Source organism: Rhipicephalus microplus, chromosome 3 (assembly GCF_043290135.1).
Source record: "Rhipicephalus microplus isolate Deutch F79 chromosome 3, USDA_Rmic, whole genome shotgun sequence".
In the NCBI taxonomy this organism is placed as follows: domain Eukaryota; kingdom Metazoa; phylum Arthropoda; class Arachnida; order Ixodida; family Ixodidae; genus Rhipicephalus; species Rhipicephalus microplus.
In genome coordinates this window covers 182,665,952-182,682,947 of record NC_134702.1, presented here as the reverse complement: position 1 = coordinate 182,682,947, position 16,996 = coordinate 182,665,952, and the positions used below count along the sequence as shown (strand labels likewise).

At 45.3% G+C, this 16,996-nt stretch overlaps 1 protein-coding gene across 2 annotated transcripts; it reads left to right on the top strand.

The window, feature by feature from the left end:
- Positions 1-420: 420 nt before the first annotated feature.
- On the top strand, positions 421-16,106 carry LOC119185039 (uncharacterized). Of its 2 annotated transcripts, XM_037434165.2 has the most exons (5): positions 426-826; positions 5,822-6,076; positions 8,227-8,370; positions 11,082-12,302; positions 15,836-16,106. In XM_037434165.2, exons 1-5 carry the CDS (start codon positions 790-792, stop codon positions 15,949-15,951), a joined length of 1,773 nt encoding a protein of 590 aa, XP_037290062.2. In that variant the 5' UTR covers positions 426-789; the 3' UTR covers positions 15,952-16,106. The 2 variants fall into 2 exon arrangements, with proteins under 2 accessions (XP_075744677.1, XP_037290062.2); XM_075888562.1 differs by lacking the exon at positions 11,082-12,302 and having other exon boundaries at positions 421-826.
- Positions 16,107-16,996: the final 890 nt, after the last annotated feature.

Genomic DNA, 16,996 nt, shown 5'->3' with positions numbered 1-16,996 from the left:
CACTAGACCACCGCGGTGGGGCTATCATCCAAAGTTAGTAACGTTGGTGCGATAAACAGGACAAACGGATTGAGACAAATTCGGTATAATTAGTCTAGTTAGTTCTCTACTTATCCTCAGATTCAAGTTCCAGCGTAGAGACATAAGACACCTCACGTGGAAAGGACAAGACGCGAAACACGCAAGCGCTGGCTAACAACTGCTGTATTCCTCGACATGTCAATACATAACATAAGCCCAAGGCAGTACGACCGCACATGCGCACGAAAACAACATCTAATAAAAAATGTTTTAGTAGATCTATTGTTTTGTGCGTAGGCGGCAGCGCAGCCTTCGACTTTACTCTACGCACTGACGTATGAAGGAATACAACAGCTGTTCGGCAGCGGTTGTGTGTATCTGGTCTTTTCCAAGTGGGTTGTGTCATACGTTCGTGCTCTAACTTCCACCTTAGGATGATTTACCATGTAGACCTAACTGAGGTTTTATCCGAGCTCGCTATTCACATGGCTACAGCTTCTTGGAATGCGGCGGATGGCACTTAAGGCTAGGATGTGTCCTTTACTTCTTCCCTGAGCTAACCTATAGTTAAAATGGTTACTTCGTCGTAGCACTGCTTCGTGTTGTTTTCCTCTAGCCACTACAGATTCCTTCGCAGCAGAAAGCATTTAAAGCGTCACGAGGTACTCCCTCGTAGCCACACAGCTGTTGAAAGCACACGGTTGCTCGACCTTCGTCTCTGTCCACTGGGGAATAATATTGTGGGCATGTTGGCCTTCGATATGAGACATGAACAACGCTGCCTTCGTGGACGATGTTTCTGAAGGTGAGAGAAGTACTTTATGCTTATTATTCAATTCCACTCTGTGTAGTGTAAAAGTCACGGTAAATATTATCTGTGGTTTTACGTCTCAAAACCACAATGCAATTACGAAACACTGTGCACTGGAGCACTCCAGTAATTTCAACCATCTGATGTTCTGTAACGTGCACTAACATCGCGTAGTACACGGTTTTCTACCATCTCGCCTCCATCGAAATGCGACCTCCATAACTGCGACCGAACTTGCAGCATTAACATATATTGTGGGCATGCCCATCTCGGGAACATAGTTATGAAGTTAGCTACCTGATTCTACATTTATGCCGTGATCTTAACTGCGCATTCTACTGCTATTCGTGTGTTTTTGTACTGAACAAATTTACATTCTTATGTTTTTTACCACCCACTTATTTTCTGCCTGGCAGCACATATTTTACCCATTTTTGGCAGTCTCGAAGCTAACGTTAACATTTTTTCTACTTTCTACTTTCTTTGTCACATGAAGTAAGCTATGGTTATATTCACTATTCAGGCATCCATTGACGTTGACTGCGGAATCGCGAGGATGACTTATACGTCAAATGAACGCGTGGTCTGAACATTAAAGCTGGCGCTCATCTCGAGCAGATACGCTTTGGTGTGAGAGGAGTTTACGCTTGACACATTAGTTACATTTCTTTACATTCTTGGAAGCCCAGATTTAAAACTTTGCTAGCACTTTTGAATACATATGAAATATTTCAAGAATACGTGGTTCCCCTTAAACGTCAATTAAATGTGTATACTTTGTATTACAACATCCAATACAGTTATCCAGTAAACTTCAACTGTCTTGACGTCATGTTAGTTTGTTTGCTCGCTGAGGTAACCATGGATTCAAGTTGTCCACTGCGCTATAAAAAATAAGTAAATGGCAAAATAGCGAAATATCCTAATAATGGAGTCGCGTAGGGCGTCATGAAAGATTCGCCAGTTTTGCTAAGGTATAGATCAGAAACCATATGTGCAACTTGCCAACATTTCGACCAACGTGGATTCCTAGTTTTCATACAATAACTACTTCTGTCCAAATATCGAATGTCTACATTTAAATACAGAATCTAGATGGAAGTCGACAGATGGAAACACGTAATAAGATAATCATGGGGGTGAACAGTGGAAGTGCCTCAGACAGGCTGGCCGACGTCTTGATAGGAGGACCTATCTTTTGACAAAGGCACCTTGTCATACTTGTCGTGTTAGTTTTAAGTACTAACCCCCTTAAAACTAACACGCAAAGGATGACAAGGTGCCTTTGACAAAGGGAGGTTCTCGAACCGAAACGCCGGCCTGTCTGTGTGAGGCACTTCCATTGTTCACCCTTATTATCCCCCAATGTCTACATTTAGTACGTGAAAAGTAACGCCCCCCCCCAAAAAAAATAAAAGCAGCTGTAGAAACACCACAATTGTCAGTGAAAACATATACTTGCTATTGTTCAATGTTATAGTGTGTAACACAATATAAGAATTGGTCATGCGTCAGAAAGTATTAGAGGGTTTTCTAGCTGGGTAAGCAAACGCTTGTGGCCTGATTTATCTACTTAGGCAGGAGTGCCTTCCTTATAGTGGTGCGTAACCAAACGCATGCTGCACGCAAGGCACACTATCAGAATTGCCAACAGTTTTTTTCCCGAAATCTTGGGGTGGCGTGGGATAGTAGGGTGGTAATGCAATTCTCTGTTGTAGGGTAATGTAGGATAAGATGTAGGGTAATTTACATTTTTTGGCTCCTCGTCGAATGAGCGAAACATTTGAACTATGGACGTGACATTTCCGAGGGGCGATTAACAGGTATTTGAAAACTATATCTTTCTTTGAATAAAATTGGAACTACTTTCATTTGCATTTCACCAACAAAGGACAGAGAAGACAATGCTCCGTACATCCCTGAGCTTGCATTATTTTTTCCCGTGCATGTTTTTTTTTACTCTCCACTCTGCCGCGTTCGCTTGTTGCATGAACAGGTTTTTACATTCGGTGGCGGCTCTCGGTTCCGTCATGTGATGATGATGATCATGATGATTATGATGATGATGAAAGTCGACAAATGACCACCGCTGAAGTGGTAGAGAATCAGAAGCGTTATTCAAAGGCCACAGGTTCAGTCCCCGCCAGCGGCAATTTATATTCTTGTGCACTTTTGTTTCTTTGCATTTACACTACAATTACTACTAAGACTACCTGCTATACTCAAAAATGGTGTTAAAATGGCACGGGCAGTTTTGGAAGTTTAAGGACAATATTCTAACGAACACAAAGGCATTCGCAGCTGACAAACAGAGCGCACGATGGCCACTTGACAGATTCGAGGCCGACTTGGCCTGCTCGGTACCGCTGGTCTGGCCTCCACTACGATATCGATGGAGGCAGTGATGTTTATGGCCGCGCGCACACGGCCCCAGCGAACCGAGGGCGCATGTGTTTAAGGTTTTGTAGACCAAAAAACTGCCCTCAGGGGAGCTATTTAGCCTTCTTAGCATTATGTACGACCTTATCGACTCTACACCCCGAAGTGGAGGACCATAGCGCGTTGCTTAGTTACCGGTGGACTCAGTTTTACTCTGGCCCCGCCGTGGTGGTCTAGTGGCTAAGGTACTCGGCTGCTGACCCGCAGGTCGCGGGTTCGATTCCCGGCTGCGGCGGCTGCATTTCCGATGGAGGCGGAAATGTTGTAGGTCCGTGTACTCAGATTTGGGTGCACGTTAAAGAACCCCAGGTGGTCAAAATTTCCGGAGCCCTCCACTACGGCGTCTCTCATAATCAAATGGTGGTTTTGGGACGTTAAACCCCACAAATCAATCAATCAGTTTTACTCTGTGAAATCCGGTTCTTATGTGTATTGATTGATTGATTGATTGATTGATTGATATGTGGGTTTTACGTCCCAAAACCACCATACGATTATGAAAAACGCCGTATTGGAGGGCTCCGGAAATTTCGACAACCTGGGGTTCTTTAACGTGGTACACCCTAATCTGAGGCCTACAGCATTTTCGCGTCCACCGATGCAGCCGCCGCAACTGGAATTCGATCCCAAAACTTGCTGGTCAGCAGCCGAGTACCTTAGCCACTATAGCGATACGGCAGTTTGTGTGTGTGTGTGCGTGCGTGTGTGTGTGTGTTTGTGTGTGTGCGTGTGTGTGTGTGTGTGTGTGTCTTTTAAAGTGGTTGCCGAAAACACGCTTAAAAGATACGCAAATGTAATAAAGCAAAAGCTGGTCAATTCAGAGAATCGAATAATTAGGACGTGTGCCCTAGCCCTTGAGGCATATGCATTTTTCAAGAACATGGAACTTTCATTCACTCGGACTCAAATGAGCCCAACACGCACGATCTACAGAGCGTGTCGAGTGCCGAGTGTCCCAAATGTGCAACGCAAACAGCGAAAACGGCGTTTTCCGATATGCGAAACAATGTTGCACTCTCCGTGTCACTGTCATCACGAGTTAGCGACTATGGTTTCGTCTACATGCGGATCCGGCAAACATGCGCACGGAGTCTAACTTATGCTAAATGGTGGCGAAATTTGTTGAGAAATGAAGTGTGTTCAGCGGCGGCTCAGTATGAAGATGCATAAAGCTTGTTTGTTACATTGTGATACGTGAACTACTCGTTGCGGGCAGTTTCACCTGTGAAGGATTTTTGATTGATTTGATTGGTTTGTGGGGTTTAACGTCCCAAAACCACCATATGATTATGAGAGACGCCGTAGTGGAGGGCTCCGGAAATTTCGACCACCTGGGGTTCTTTAACGTGCACCCAAATCTGAGCACACGGGCCTACAACATTTCCGCCTCCATCGGAAATGCAGCCGCCGCAGCCGGGAATCGAACCCGCGACCTGCGGGTCAGCAGCCGAGTACCTTAGCCACTAGACCACCGCGGCGGGGCACCTGTGAAGGAACCGTCGACATCACATGGAAACACGCACGGTGTCCGCGGTGGTACGTTATAAGGCAAGGGCCCTGAGCGCGTTTCGGGCTAATTAAACGTGGCAGCATCTGGTGGTAGCGGCTTTGGTGCAAATTTAGGTTTTCACACTGCCCTTATGCAAAAGAAGTGCAGGATTCATGTATCAACCAAGAAAATGAGAACTTATCGATGCAACAGGCGTATAATATTTTTAATATTTTCCGTAAATCGGCATACGCTTAATTTGGAGATTTTTTTTGGTCTCGTCAAATTTCAATTAACGGGCTTTTACAGTTCACAGTCTGCGAGGTGAGCGGTAGACCCTTGGTGCCCCCTCCACCAGTAAGTGATGCCTCCGCACAACTCCATTTTCCGGCTTTGAGCACGCCACACAAAGTGCCTGTCATTTTTGTAGCCTAATCTTGGAGAAATATTAATTCAATGGCTACTTTTTCCACCATGACTCATATTGTGATTTTGCACGTTAAACCACCGAAATCATTAACACTATTATACGTATTGCATTTACTAACATTATTATACTTTTTGCAGACTCACAAAGTTTATGGCTCTGTGAAACTATCTATAGATAACTTCAAAGGGCTTAAGCTTCTCTCGTCTACTACTGGGCATTATTGAACCCAGAAAAGCTGTGTAGAAATAAAAAACAGACATTGTATTTAGGATTCCGAAGCAGCAGTAGAAATCCTAACGGCTCTTTATAATGTTACCATCATCCCTGTCTTATGGCGATAGTAAAAAATAACTATCAAAGCTATTTTGTCTGTCGAACTGATTTAAAAGTGATCTACTGTCTTTTTACTATAGTCAGAGCTGGTTATATCATTGGTTGTTGTAGTGTGCTTTATTGCATGGGTTCTGTTCAGTGCCATCCACATCTGTACAGAGCAACACAGTCCACGCAGACCGGTGACACATACAGAACTGACAGACCTGATCTTCCATGGCCCTGGTCCTAATGACTGTCGTGTGATGATGTGCCGGGAAAAGGCAAAATCGTAATGGCTTCTGTTTTTTTCGTTCAGTGCCACCATTGAGAGAACCACATAATGCGCTACGTCACATGGACAATGAGCCACCAACCCAGAAGCGGCGTAAGGTCAACCAGACCAACGCCCCTTGGCGCGTTGCAGTGGTGGGATCTCTTATCGTCCTATTCGCCACGAGTGTGTTTGGTACCTCGGGCCTTTTCTACGTCTACTTCATGGACACGTTCAGCGTCAGCCACGAAGCTGCATCTTGGCCGGGCAGCACAATGGCTGCGATGCTTAACTGCGCAGGTGGGCGGGACATTTATCACAGCCTGAACTCTCTCTCGCTTTTAAAAAGCAATACGCTTTTCTACAATTTCTGAAGGAGGCTTTAACCACGTAATTTGAGCCAGACTGAATGCAATTCCTTGAACTTCAAGAAAAGTGTTCAGATCAGCAAACTGATAAAATGACGTATCCTGTGGTTGCGTATCGTACTGCATACGGTCCAGCGTTTTACTAGTAGAATGAACATTACCTGTGAACAATTATTTTCATGCCTGAGAAATATTCCACATCACCGGCCAAGAAAAATGTAGGTACAGCATATACAATGAGTCATTTGGATTCCTGACTCTTTAACTTTTCTGAGTTCTTGCATGCTCCTCACATCTAAAAACGTACACTGGTAGACCTATGGTTACTGCTACGTACTAGCTACGCGCGGGGCTAGCTTAGGGTGCCTACGCGCAGCGCTTACGAATTTAGCGACTGATTTGTCAACAGAACGAAAGGCAGGAACCCTTCCTTAGGCACCCCTGCTTTAGTAAAAGCTCCAACTTGAGGTCAGTCCTAATATTGAGAGCAAAAAATACAACCGATATTTTCAAATTTATCAAAACAATCAAACTTCTAACAATTCTGAAGATCACCGAAGTTTACCATACCTTTATTCATCTATATTACAATAAACAATAGCATTGCTGCGGTCTTGCGACAGAAGAACGCGAAAACCAGATGAGTGGGACTACAGGACTGGTCGTCAGCCGTGCAATCATTTGTAGGAAACTTTCATCAACGGAGACAACCACGCAAGATACATTACTGTACAAGCAGTCTAATGCCGTCACCGGTCGACACCAAGTGATAAAAAGGCTCCATAACATATATAAAGGAACAATTACAAAAGGGTGTTGCGAAAACACCTCTTAGACTGATAACAGAAGCCGCGAGAGACGCAGGACATAACTTTTTTATCGAAGCGGTACCAGTGTCGTCGCTGTTTGTGTCCTCAGAATGTTTTGCGCTTGTCATACACAAGGTGCGAAGGAACGATGTACAGATCAAGAAGTTGGATACATTCACAATAAACGCCTTTTGATTATCAAGAGAGTAACATACCACCTACCGCTAATAATTCTTCAACAGTGTAAGAGAGCATGTTGGTAAAACGAATTACCAACATATACACTCGGTCAAACTAAGAAGACCAGCTTCTGATACGAAAAGCGCACAAGTTTAGCTGGGTCTAGCCCTCAATGTGCTGATAGGAAAGCTAATGAGGATAAGCAGGCACAATATTTTACAAGAATCAGTCAAGGTTCATGAGACCAGTCAGATCTGATGACTCAAAAAGCTAAGCAGCCCTTGTCCAAATGTGCCAACGAGGCACGATCATTCAGTCAAAGACGAGTGCATGCAGCAGCACGCTTTGGATCCCTGTGCTCAGAAGGGTTGTGCTGTCCAATGACCATGATTGAATAATGAACTTTTTAGTGAATGCAGCTACAGTGTATGTTTGTAATGAAAAGTTGGAGGCAGATCTCCGTGGACGAATTCTTCTTTGTGCTGCTAGACATTCTAGTGCAAAATATGAGTGCGGTTAGCATGATTCGCATGCAAGACGGTGAGCAGTGGCGCAGAGCTCATCCTCGATATGTCACGGCAGTTACATGGGCTGTTTGATCTGACAACGGGTCGAAGGCTGATAACGGTTACCTTTATTCTACTACCTGCTGATGATACGAAGCAATAAATGCTTTTAATATCAGGAAGGAACCAATCATCACTGCCTTGCGTGGCGTTGTCATGCAAACCACAATTAAATTTGGCAGTGACGTATATCGAAGGCCAGACAAGCTAGACAAATTTTTTCAAGTGGAACTCTGTAGAGAGATACGATTGCCTCCAAATTTTGAACACAGACAAATAAGCTCGTTTGATGCTGTGACCTAAAACGTTGTTTATTCAATCTTAGTTAATGGGGTGGCTGACAGTGTTGATTATTGTCGCACTTTGTATACGTCACTGGATACATAATTAGATATATAGTTTATCTACAATGGTGGTTTTCGTGGACATTCAAGCGCTGAAGTTCCACAAGGCCGTAAAGCTTATTTTTTAACACTCTATATAATTACAGAAATGCAGTTACTTATTGTGTCAATCTTAATTTTCAGGCCTCGTTGTTTCGTTACTCCAGCGCTTCCTGAGCATTTTCCAAATTTCTCTCGTCGGCAGCGTTCTACTGTGGACAAGTCTCATGCTAGCAGCATTTGCACCTAACATGGAGGTCATGACTTTACTTTTGGGAGCTGTGCACGGTAAGTGCTTGTTAAAATCGAATGCTAATACTGCATCTCCGAGGGGAATCAGAACATGCGTCGCATTACAGCGTAATTTAGTACTTAATTTTTGTTTGGCACTGCGCCATTGAGCGCTCAGCTCTGATTGTGAGCCTCTTAGATTAAGGGTGAATGAAGGTAAAAGTTAGCTATATAAAGGGTTGCGTACCGTAGCATATAATAATTTGTATGTACGCTGTATGTAAAATGAAATTGCTGGGAGGTGCATCCACTGCTCACTTGCAGCAGCGCCAAGCATATCATCATGACATTATCTAATCTACCCATCATGGTAATAGCTATTGCATGTCACTGAACATACCACGTCCCGTCAATTTTTCATTTCATGTGGCGCACATAAAGCTCTTATTTCATGTGCTCCGAAAATCAAAACGTAAAGAAAATTAAACAAAAATAACGGGCGTTGCACTCGTCACGTCAAAATGACGTGCTCGTGGTCCGGTACTTCAAACAATGTAACAGACACATTTATGCCAGGAGCATTCTCTTTTAATCGGGATTACAGCAAGAGTTAGCAAGTTCTTCGTTATCATTCATTACGAAGTGCAGTTTTTACAAACAAGTTGTCAAGTTCTACCACCCTTCTCGTGGTGTTCAATGTTTTTGTAAAATGTTTTCATTTCGCGTGTTCCAAGGTATTCTGCCTCCAACCCTCCAGCTTTCCCTTACTTCTCTCTACCACACATTCATTTATATTTGCAGAACTGCCATTCAAACTTTATATCTCGGGCAGACCTGGTCTCTCAACTTACTTTTCTTATAAGTATACTTTCTCATAATTTCTGCGCATTTAAAGCATGAATACTATTCACGCGAAAATCTTTCGTTATTGCTTCGCAATCAAAGACACACTCATTCACTCCCCTCAAAGAGTGCATACCTTTCGTCATAAAATCTGACTGTTTTTATTCCATTCTTTGCTGTCCAATTTACCTCCACCATAGCTCATTTATTCTCCGCTGCATTTGCGACTTGACGCTAACGACCTTTTCTTATCTATTGTCAGCTACGTTGCAATGTTTACTGCTTAGGTTTGTCGTAAAAACGAGTGCCGGCCACTTCAGCCACAAATCCGTTGATCCCAATAATATTAACCAATAAGCAATTCGAAAAAAAATTCTTTCTGTAATGTGACCCTGGGATGGTTCCCCATGGAACGGTTCCTCATAACTTCCGGTATTTAACTGAAATTTACAGTCAGTACGACTGAAGATCACTCGGCATTTTGGTTCCGTCTGCGACGTTCGCAAGCGCCTGTGGCCACGCGTTTCAGCTTCTTTGGTTAGCCATCTGTCCTGAATGCATGGGTGGTCATTTCTTTTTATGAGTATGTGGGGGAGGGCAGTTTATATCATTTTCTGTGACCAATTTTCTCCGATTTTGTCACCTCTGCGAAACTTCCGCCGCACTCAATCGCATATTTTCATCCCTTGTTACCAATCTTGCTGCAGTGAATGAACGCCTGTCCGTGGCCTATGCTGAACTGTCCTGCCGAGACCAATTTGACCTCCCAATTTTCAGTGAGGGGCACATTTAGGAGCCGGGTTGCTGATTCTTGTCGTATGCTGGTGCAACGCAGACAAAGCTGCGAACAGTATATAGGCAACCATCGCCTAATGAGCGCTCGCTCTCGCCAAGGAGAATTGTTATTCCTCTTGTTCTTGTAGCACCTTAATGATGATATTCCGTGAGGAAGACTTCAGGGGCCCGAGCTGTCGTATGCTCTCGTCGCTTGGCATAACAAAGGCGAAACTACTTATAAAGATAGTAATAAAGAGGAAGCAAGTGAGAGATAAACAGAGAAAGATAGCTAATAATTGAAATGAATAGATATAATAGAAGGTATAACAGCCAAAAAGAGAAACAATAAAGAAAGTGAACGGGCAAAGTGAAAACACAAAAACAAAAGAGGAGCCCCGCACTGCCTTCAGTCTTGACACCGCTTGTGCGAAGCGACCTTTCTAATAAATTATCAGCTACCCCTGCTTGTTTCCTCATCCACACCGCTGCCTCCTGGTGTTACGCCTGCCAGTTTCTGATTTCTCACACGCTGAGCAGTCTTGCGACAAAATATCAATGCTTGGTCTAATATCATCATTGCCGCCCTTCACGACCAGCTATTCGGGGATGTCACTTATGATAATATATAATAGCTGATTAAGGAAACTGATTACAGGTCTCACAGCATTTCTGTGAGACCTGTAAGAATATTCTTCGTCGCCAGCAAATTTAAACTTATCTTTTATGTTACGCATATACGAGATGTAGGTTTCTCTCGCTGTTAAGAAGCCTGCTTTCTGGACGTATAAAAAGTGTCCGCCTAGTTAAATACGAGCATGGTTACAGAAAACTGAGCTAAAAAGCGTGTCCCGGGTATTCCTTATATTCATTGCTTATCGCTGGATAAAGTGGTACACAAAGCGGGGTTGGTCTCACTTTACGGCGTTTTTGTTGCTCCTCTTATAATGATCGTGTTTAAACGGCAAATAATTGTCATGACCACTAAATGTATAGTTAGGTGCATGCAAACTGCTGCAGCAAGTGTAATTTACGAGATGGCATAGCGCGCCAACAGCTGCACAGAATGCGGCCAAAGTGTATCAAGGCAACTATGCTGTTATCTTCTAAAAGTTTGTCGCTACATTCCCGTCTTTTTTTTTTCTCGACAGGTCTGGGACTCGGCTTCGTGGAGAATACTGTGTCCGTTATTATTGCGACCTCGTTCCAGAAGCACAAATCCTTCTCTATGGGTTTTAAAGACGGTGGTCGTACATTGTCCGTTCTCATTTTCCCCACCGTCGTATCTTACTTTAATTCTCTTTACGGTATCCGGAGCACGCTCGCGCTATGTGGAGCGTTGCTCATGCACGTCACAGCGCTGGTGTTAACGCTACGGCGGCATCCGTTCACAGAACGGCCTTGTCTTCGCCGAAATAGTGCTGAAAGCAGGGACACCGTGAAATCTGGGTCAATACGAGTTGTTCGACTCCACAAAGAATCATCAGATAACAATACGCTGATAATAACGCTAAAGAATATTAGTTACGGATCATGTCATAATTTTATAAAGGCAGCTGACCTCCCTCACAAAGACTTGTCATTTCAGGTGCCTCAGTCAGCGATCCCAGATTTCGATATAAACACATGCGTGCAAAATCAAGCATCTTGCGATGCCGCACCAGCACCAGCATATACAGCATCCGAAGGTGGTAGCACCAATCATGCTAAGCAATCTTGCACCCAGGAGAGCACCGGTTCTCCGAGGTCACAGGCTCTGCGGATCTTGAGAGTTGTTGCTGATCGTTACCCATCACCAGCGGTGAATGCATCACAGGGGGGGAATACAGGAACTTCACTGACAAGCGAGGTCGAAATGCCAGCCCTCAATGGGAAGCGAAACACTGCGCCGTCTAGCAGAACCCAACTGCTCCGTCTCTTCGTTGACCCTACGTTTTACATCCTCGCGTTCCAAAACACAGTGATGAGCTACTCATCATTTATGTTTCGATCGATAATAGTTGACTATGCGAGAGACAAGGGGGTGCCCTTGGCTAATGCCGAACTGATGGGAACATACTGCGCCGCCAGCGACCTGCTTCTAGGCCACATGGGCTTGCCCTTCCTGGCCGACCGCGGCTTTGTGAACCGAAGCTTGCTTGCGGCATTGACATTCGGCCTTCTGTCGGCATCGATGTTTGCTTTAAGTTACTCGGAAGGATTTGTTTCTTTCGTCGGCATCTTTCTCGTACAGTCCCTGCTGATCTCGGCAACCGCTTCGTTCTCCCCTGTGCTGATCACCGACTATCTTGGCGCTTGTCGGGTTCCCATAACTTGTGGTGTCTCTGGTCTCGTGACGGGGCCTCTACTCCTGGCCACACCCTCGATAACAGGTTGGTGCGTTTCTTACGTTTTTTTTTTCAATACAGGTTTTACATTGATCGGTTTCAAGTATTTCCAATGCCATCATCATCATTATCAGCCTGACTGCGCCCGCTTCAGACCTCTCTTATGTTCCGCTAATCCACCCGGTCTTGTGCTTTCTGCAGCCACGTTATACGTCCAAACTTGTTAATCTTATCTTTCCACCTAAACTACTCTCCCCTCGAAATTCAGTTGGTTACCCTTAATGACCAGTGGTTATGCGGCCTACGTGCTACGTGCCTGGCCCATGTCCATTTCTTTTTCTTGATTCCAACTGTGATTTCCTCAACCCTGGTTTTTTCCCTGGCCCACTGTGCTCTCTTCCTGTCTCTTAAGATTACACCTCTCATTTACCCTTCCATCGCTCCCTGCATTGTCATCAATGGAAGCTGGACCCTCCTTGTAAGCCTACCGGTTTCTGCTCCGTAGGTAAACATCGATAAGAAGCAGCTGTTTTACCTTCCTGTTGACTGATATGCCACTTCCATCATTTCGTTGCGAATCTCGCGGCGCGTGAAAGGAGCGAAAATTGACATCTAAATAGAGTATTTCTGTTAATAAGAGACGATCAGGATCGATGAACCAGTAATCCGGCCACGGGACACGATATTGCGCGTTATTCGTGGAGTGACGTCTACATTTACGCAATAGCGAAAGGGAAATCACGGGTGAAAAGGAGGCGAAAATTTATTTAAACATGAGATTCGGACGCTTACAAGCCATGCAGGGTCCCCCCGCTCGATCCCGCTGCGCTTTGCGTTCATGAGTTCACAATGTTGCAGGACGTGGGCGGTGCAGCCAATGGCAATCTTCTCCTCGGCCAGGTTTGTCTAGCGCATTGCAAGAGTCCTCTGGGTATTCTATAGGAGAATGTTGGTAAGGGCAGCGTAGGTGCGGGTCCAATGATAGCAAGTTCGCTCCCGTGTAAATGCTGGCAAAAAATACAAGGGAAAGGGAGCGTGCGCTTCGGATGGCGGTGCCATAGCTTTGATGAATGTTTCCCACGACGGGGTGAATCATTTATTGAACCTCTACGATCTCCACGTGACACTGATAGACGCAGATTATTTCGCTATCGCCTCTCCAACATTTTCTAAGCTAGGATTCATACGGTCCGTCATTGAGCGCAGATCCGTTCCGACGCACAATAGCGTGCTGCGCGTGACGTGGACCTTCCTACGTGGCTTATCGAGTGGTCCCAGCTACATGATGCATGCCGCATACCACAGTGCAGCTGCCTTTAAAATGTCGTCATCGCTGGTTGCACGCGCCGACAAATGATGCACTGGGGAGGCGCACTGTGCGGAAGCATGCGCGTGCACCACTACTGTGCTGAAATTTCTGTTCATTGGCCTGGACTTGCTGAACAAGCTGTGATCGGGAATTTGGCTTGCTTCAAATATTTCGAAAGCAGGTGTTTTTGGTGAAGTATCAAACATGAATATAAAAATGCAAAACAACGCATATATCAGTATAAAATAGTTCCATGGAGAGGGCGACAGAAGCAATAAGCAGTTAGTCTAGATTTGCCCCGTTATTTGTTTTTTTCTTTTTTTTCTAATTCATGTGCGTTTTTGCTGGTTGTTAAGGTTACACCGGCTAAATATCTTGCTTCGTCAAGTATACTCTCTTTTTTCGTTCACATGGCATGTTGCTAAACTAATATGGTAAGACATTATTGCATGGCGAACACGAGTGTCACACCCTAACATGAAAATCATGACATGCGTTTCGTGTAACAACATCACTACATGCCACGCTCATGATGCGCTCGCGGCCGTTTCGCTAGCTTCACATGTACCAAACTCGGTATTACGCTACGCCAATGGATGACGAAGACATGTGACTGGTGCAAGCATGATAATCATGAGATGCGTGTCATGTGAGAACATGAGTACATGTCATAGTCAAGACTCCAATACATTTCGACGTGACGCGGTGCGCGTGCTCGCCGGCGTTCATTTCGTCGCATTACGGCGGCGTTGCCACGCCAGGCGCCGGTCCTGCCATATACTCGCAGGCGCGCGCCGCGCTGTGTTGCTTTGACGCATGCGTGTTTAAGCGCGTCTGGTGTTCTTCCGTCACGAAAATTGACTGATTGACATGTGGGGTTTAGCGTACCAAAACCGCTATATGATAATGAGAGACGCCGCAGTGGAGGGCTCCAGAAATTCAGACCACCTGGGGTTCTTTAACGTGCACCCAAATCTGAGCACACGGGCCTACAACATTTCCGCCTCCATTGGAAATGCAGCCGCTGAAGCCAAGATTCGAACCCGCGCCCTGCGGGTCAGCAGCCGAATACCTTAACCACTAGAACACCGCGGCGGGGCATCCGTCACGAAAAGAGGGAGATGCAGTGTTGTCTGGGTAATACATTGGCACGAAATGCAGCCTGTCGCATTTCGCGCCGGTTGCCGTCGGGCCGTGCCGACGGAAGCCGGTCGCGCCTGGCGTAAGACTATAAGTGCTCGCACTTTGCTAACGTAGCGTCGCTGTGCCCAGCGTGCGCGCGCGTCAATGCTGCATTGGAGTATATTGGGCCCTTCATGATGCGCTCGTGGATGTTTTGCTAGCTCCATATATACCAAATTTAGTGTTACGTGACGTCAATGGATGACGAACTAGATGACTGGTGCAAACATGATAATCCTGACACGCGTGTCGTGTAGGAACATGACCACATACCACGCTCATAGCATGCTAGCGGCCAGTTTGCTATAGCTCCACTCATACTAAATTTGGCATCACGTGACGTGAATAGATGACGAAGGTAAACGACGCATCCAAACATGATAATCATGACACGGAAATCATGTGCAGCATCGTTTATTTCCGCCTCTTTACTTTGTGCTGATTTCAAAGTGACATATCAACATTTCTCATTCGTGCTTCTCGTATCATCGATTCCCACTGTACGTGGGATCTGCCAATTGTTTCTTATTTCACCCAATGTTTTATTCGCGTTCCCGAAATCTTGAAAGCACAAATTCACAACTCATACCTTGACTTCATCGCTTCCCTTCATTGAGGGCATTTGTAGTGTTGATCGTCAGTTATGTAGCGATGGCATATTTCATCATGTGTCCACTCTTCTTATGTCTCGTGAAATGGCAATAGTATGCGCAGCTTTCTTTAAGAAACACGCAGCGAGTCTTCGCACAACATAGTCGATCGTCTCAGAAATATTCCCGGGCCTAGTTTTGTCATTCAAATTGACAACTTCGATATCAATTGCCACATGCTGTCGCGTTTGAGAACGGGGCGGGAAATGTCGCGTTTCGCCATTCTCGCAAATACGCTGCGATATTTCCTTCGCTGATTGCACGATAACACAGGTGAAAAATGAATCATGTAAATTTATGTTTTGTTGCAATTATACTCGTGTTGACATAATAGCGCAATAGTACTCTTTTACTCACTACGCTCCCGCTCCCACTTCCCGCCACTCTGACACGCCTTCTTCTATGTTTTTTTGTTTTTTTTTGCGATTCCCCAACAGGCTTCTTCAGGGACACCAAGGGTTCGTACGACAGCCTAGTGCGCCTTATTGCTGGGCTGGCTGCCACCTCTGCAACACTCATCTTGCTTCTGAGGATACCAAAGAGAAACTGCTGAACTTCTGCAAACGTTAACCGAAAACTTCTGCAAGCGTCAAGCGAACATGAACTTTCGTGTCACAGGCAAACAAATAAACGTAGCCAAAGTGACTGCTTGGGCGAGTTAGCACGGCACACCTCACGTGCAACTCGAATAAACCTCAGTTGAGAGTCGCCGCTTGTGTTGTTGCGGTGCTCAGTGTCCTCCTTTTTTGAGTACCCACTTTTTCAAAAGCAATCTCAAACCTGCACCTTCATTTTATTGCGGTCGTAATGGTAGAAAAATTATTCTTTTTTTTGGCTTGCGAATGCCTGGAGGGTGCAGTCCTCAGTCCAGGACTCCACTAAGTGCTGCAATCCAGTTGACACGGTCGATTCAATCAACGCTGGCCGTTCAGGGCTGTGCTGAAAAGAGTGACCTCTCTCTGGAAGAAGGAATGGTTGCTTATTTCAGGTTCGTGCAGGGCAAAAGTCGGGGCATTGAGTTGGTACAGTGCGTGGCGGACTGCTAGGTTCGGAAACATATTCTGAGCAGGCACCTAACAGCAGCATTGGCACGTGTTTTTTTTACTTTTTTTCATGCGTTGTTAAGGGAACGTTCAACGTGTAGTCTGTATTGCTTTGTAGGCCCATAGCCAGGGGAACTGCCCCAGAGGCCGGGCGTCTTAAAAACCGCCCTCCACAATTCTCATGGGGATGGTTTTAAATGAGTTTTTCTGAAGTAGTAATGGTCTTCGGCAAGTGTCCTGCCCCTCTCCTTTAATATATCGTGGTTATAATTGGCCTGGGATTGCAGTGTGTGCAAAGCCATCTTAGTAGCATCGTGTCTACTTTCTCTGGGTTGTACAAGCTTTCCCCGTAATTAAATGAACACTGATCAGCCACTAGCGGTGCAACTTACAATGGCTTCCCTAAACCCGTGGCTTGTTAGCTTGATTGATATGTGGGGTTTAACGTCCCAAAACCACTCTATGATTATGAGAGACGCCGTAGTGGAGGGCTCCGGAAATTTAGACCACCTGGGGTTCTTTAACGTGCACCCAAATCTGAGCACACGGGCCTAC

What these genes read in the sequence shown, in the direction of transcription:
- LOC119185039 (XM_037434165.2), top strand. Translation starts at nt 790, where the DNA reads ATGAACAACGCTGCCTTCGTGGACGATGTTTCTGAAG. An exon ending in CGTGGACGATGTTTCTGAAG is followed by an intron (nt 827 to 5,821) that starts GTGAGAGAAGTA and finishes TTTTTCGTTCAG; the next exon opens with TGCCACCATTGAGAGAACCA. An exon ending in GGCCACACCCTCGATAACAG is followed by an intron (nt 12,303 to 15,835) that starts GTTGGTGCGTTT and finishes ATTCCCCAACAG; the next exon opens with GCTTCTTCAGGGACACCAAG.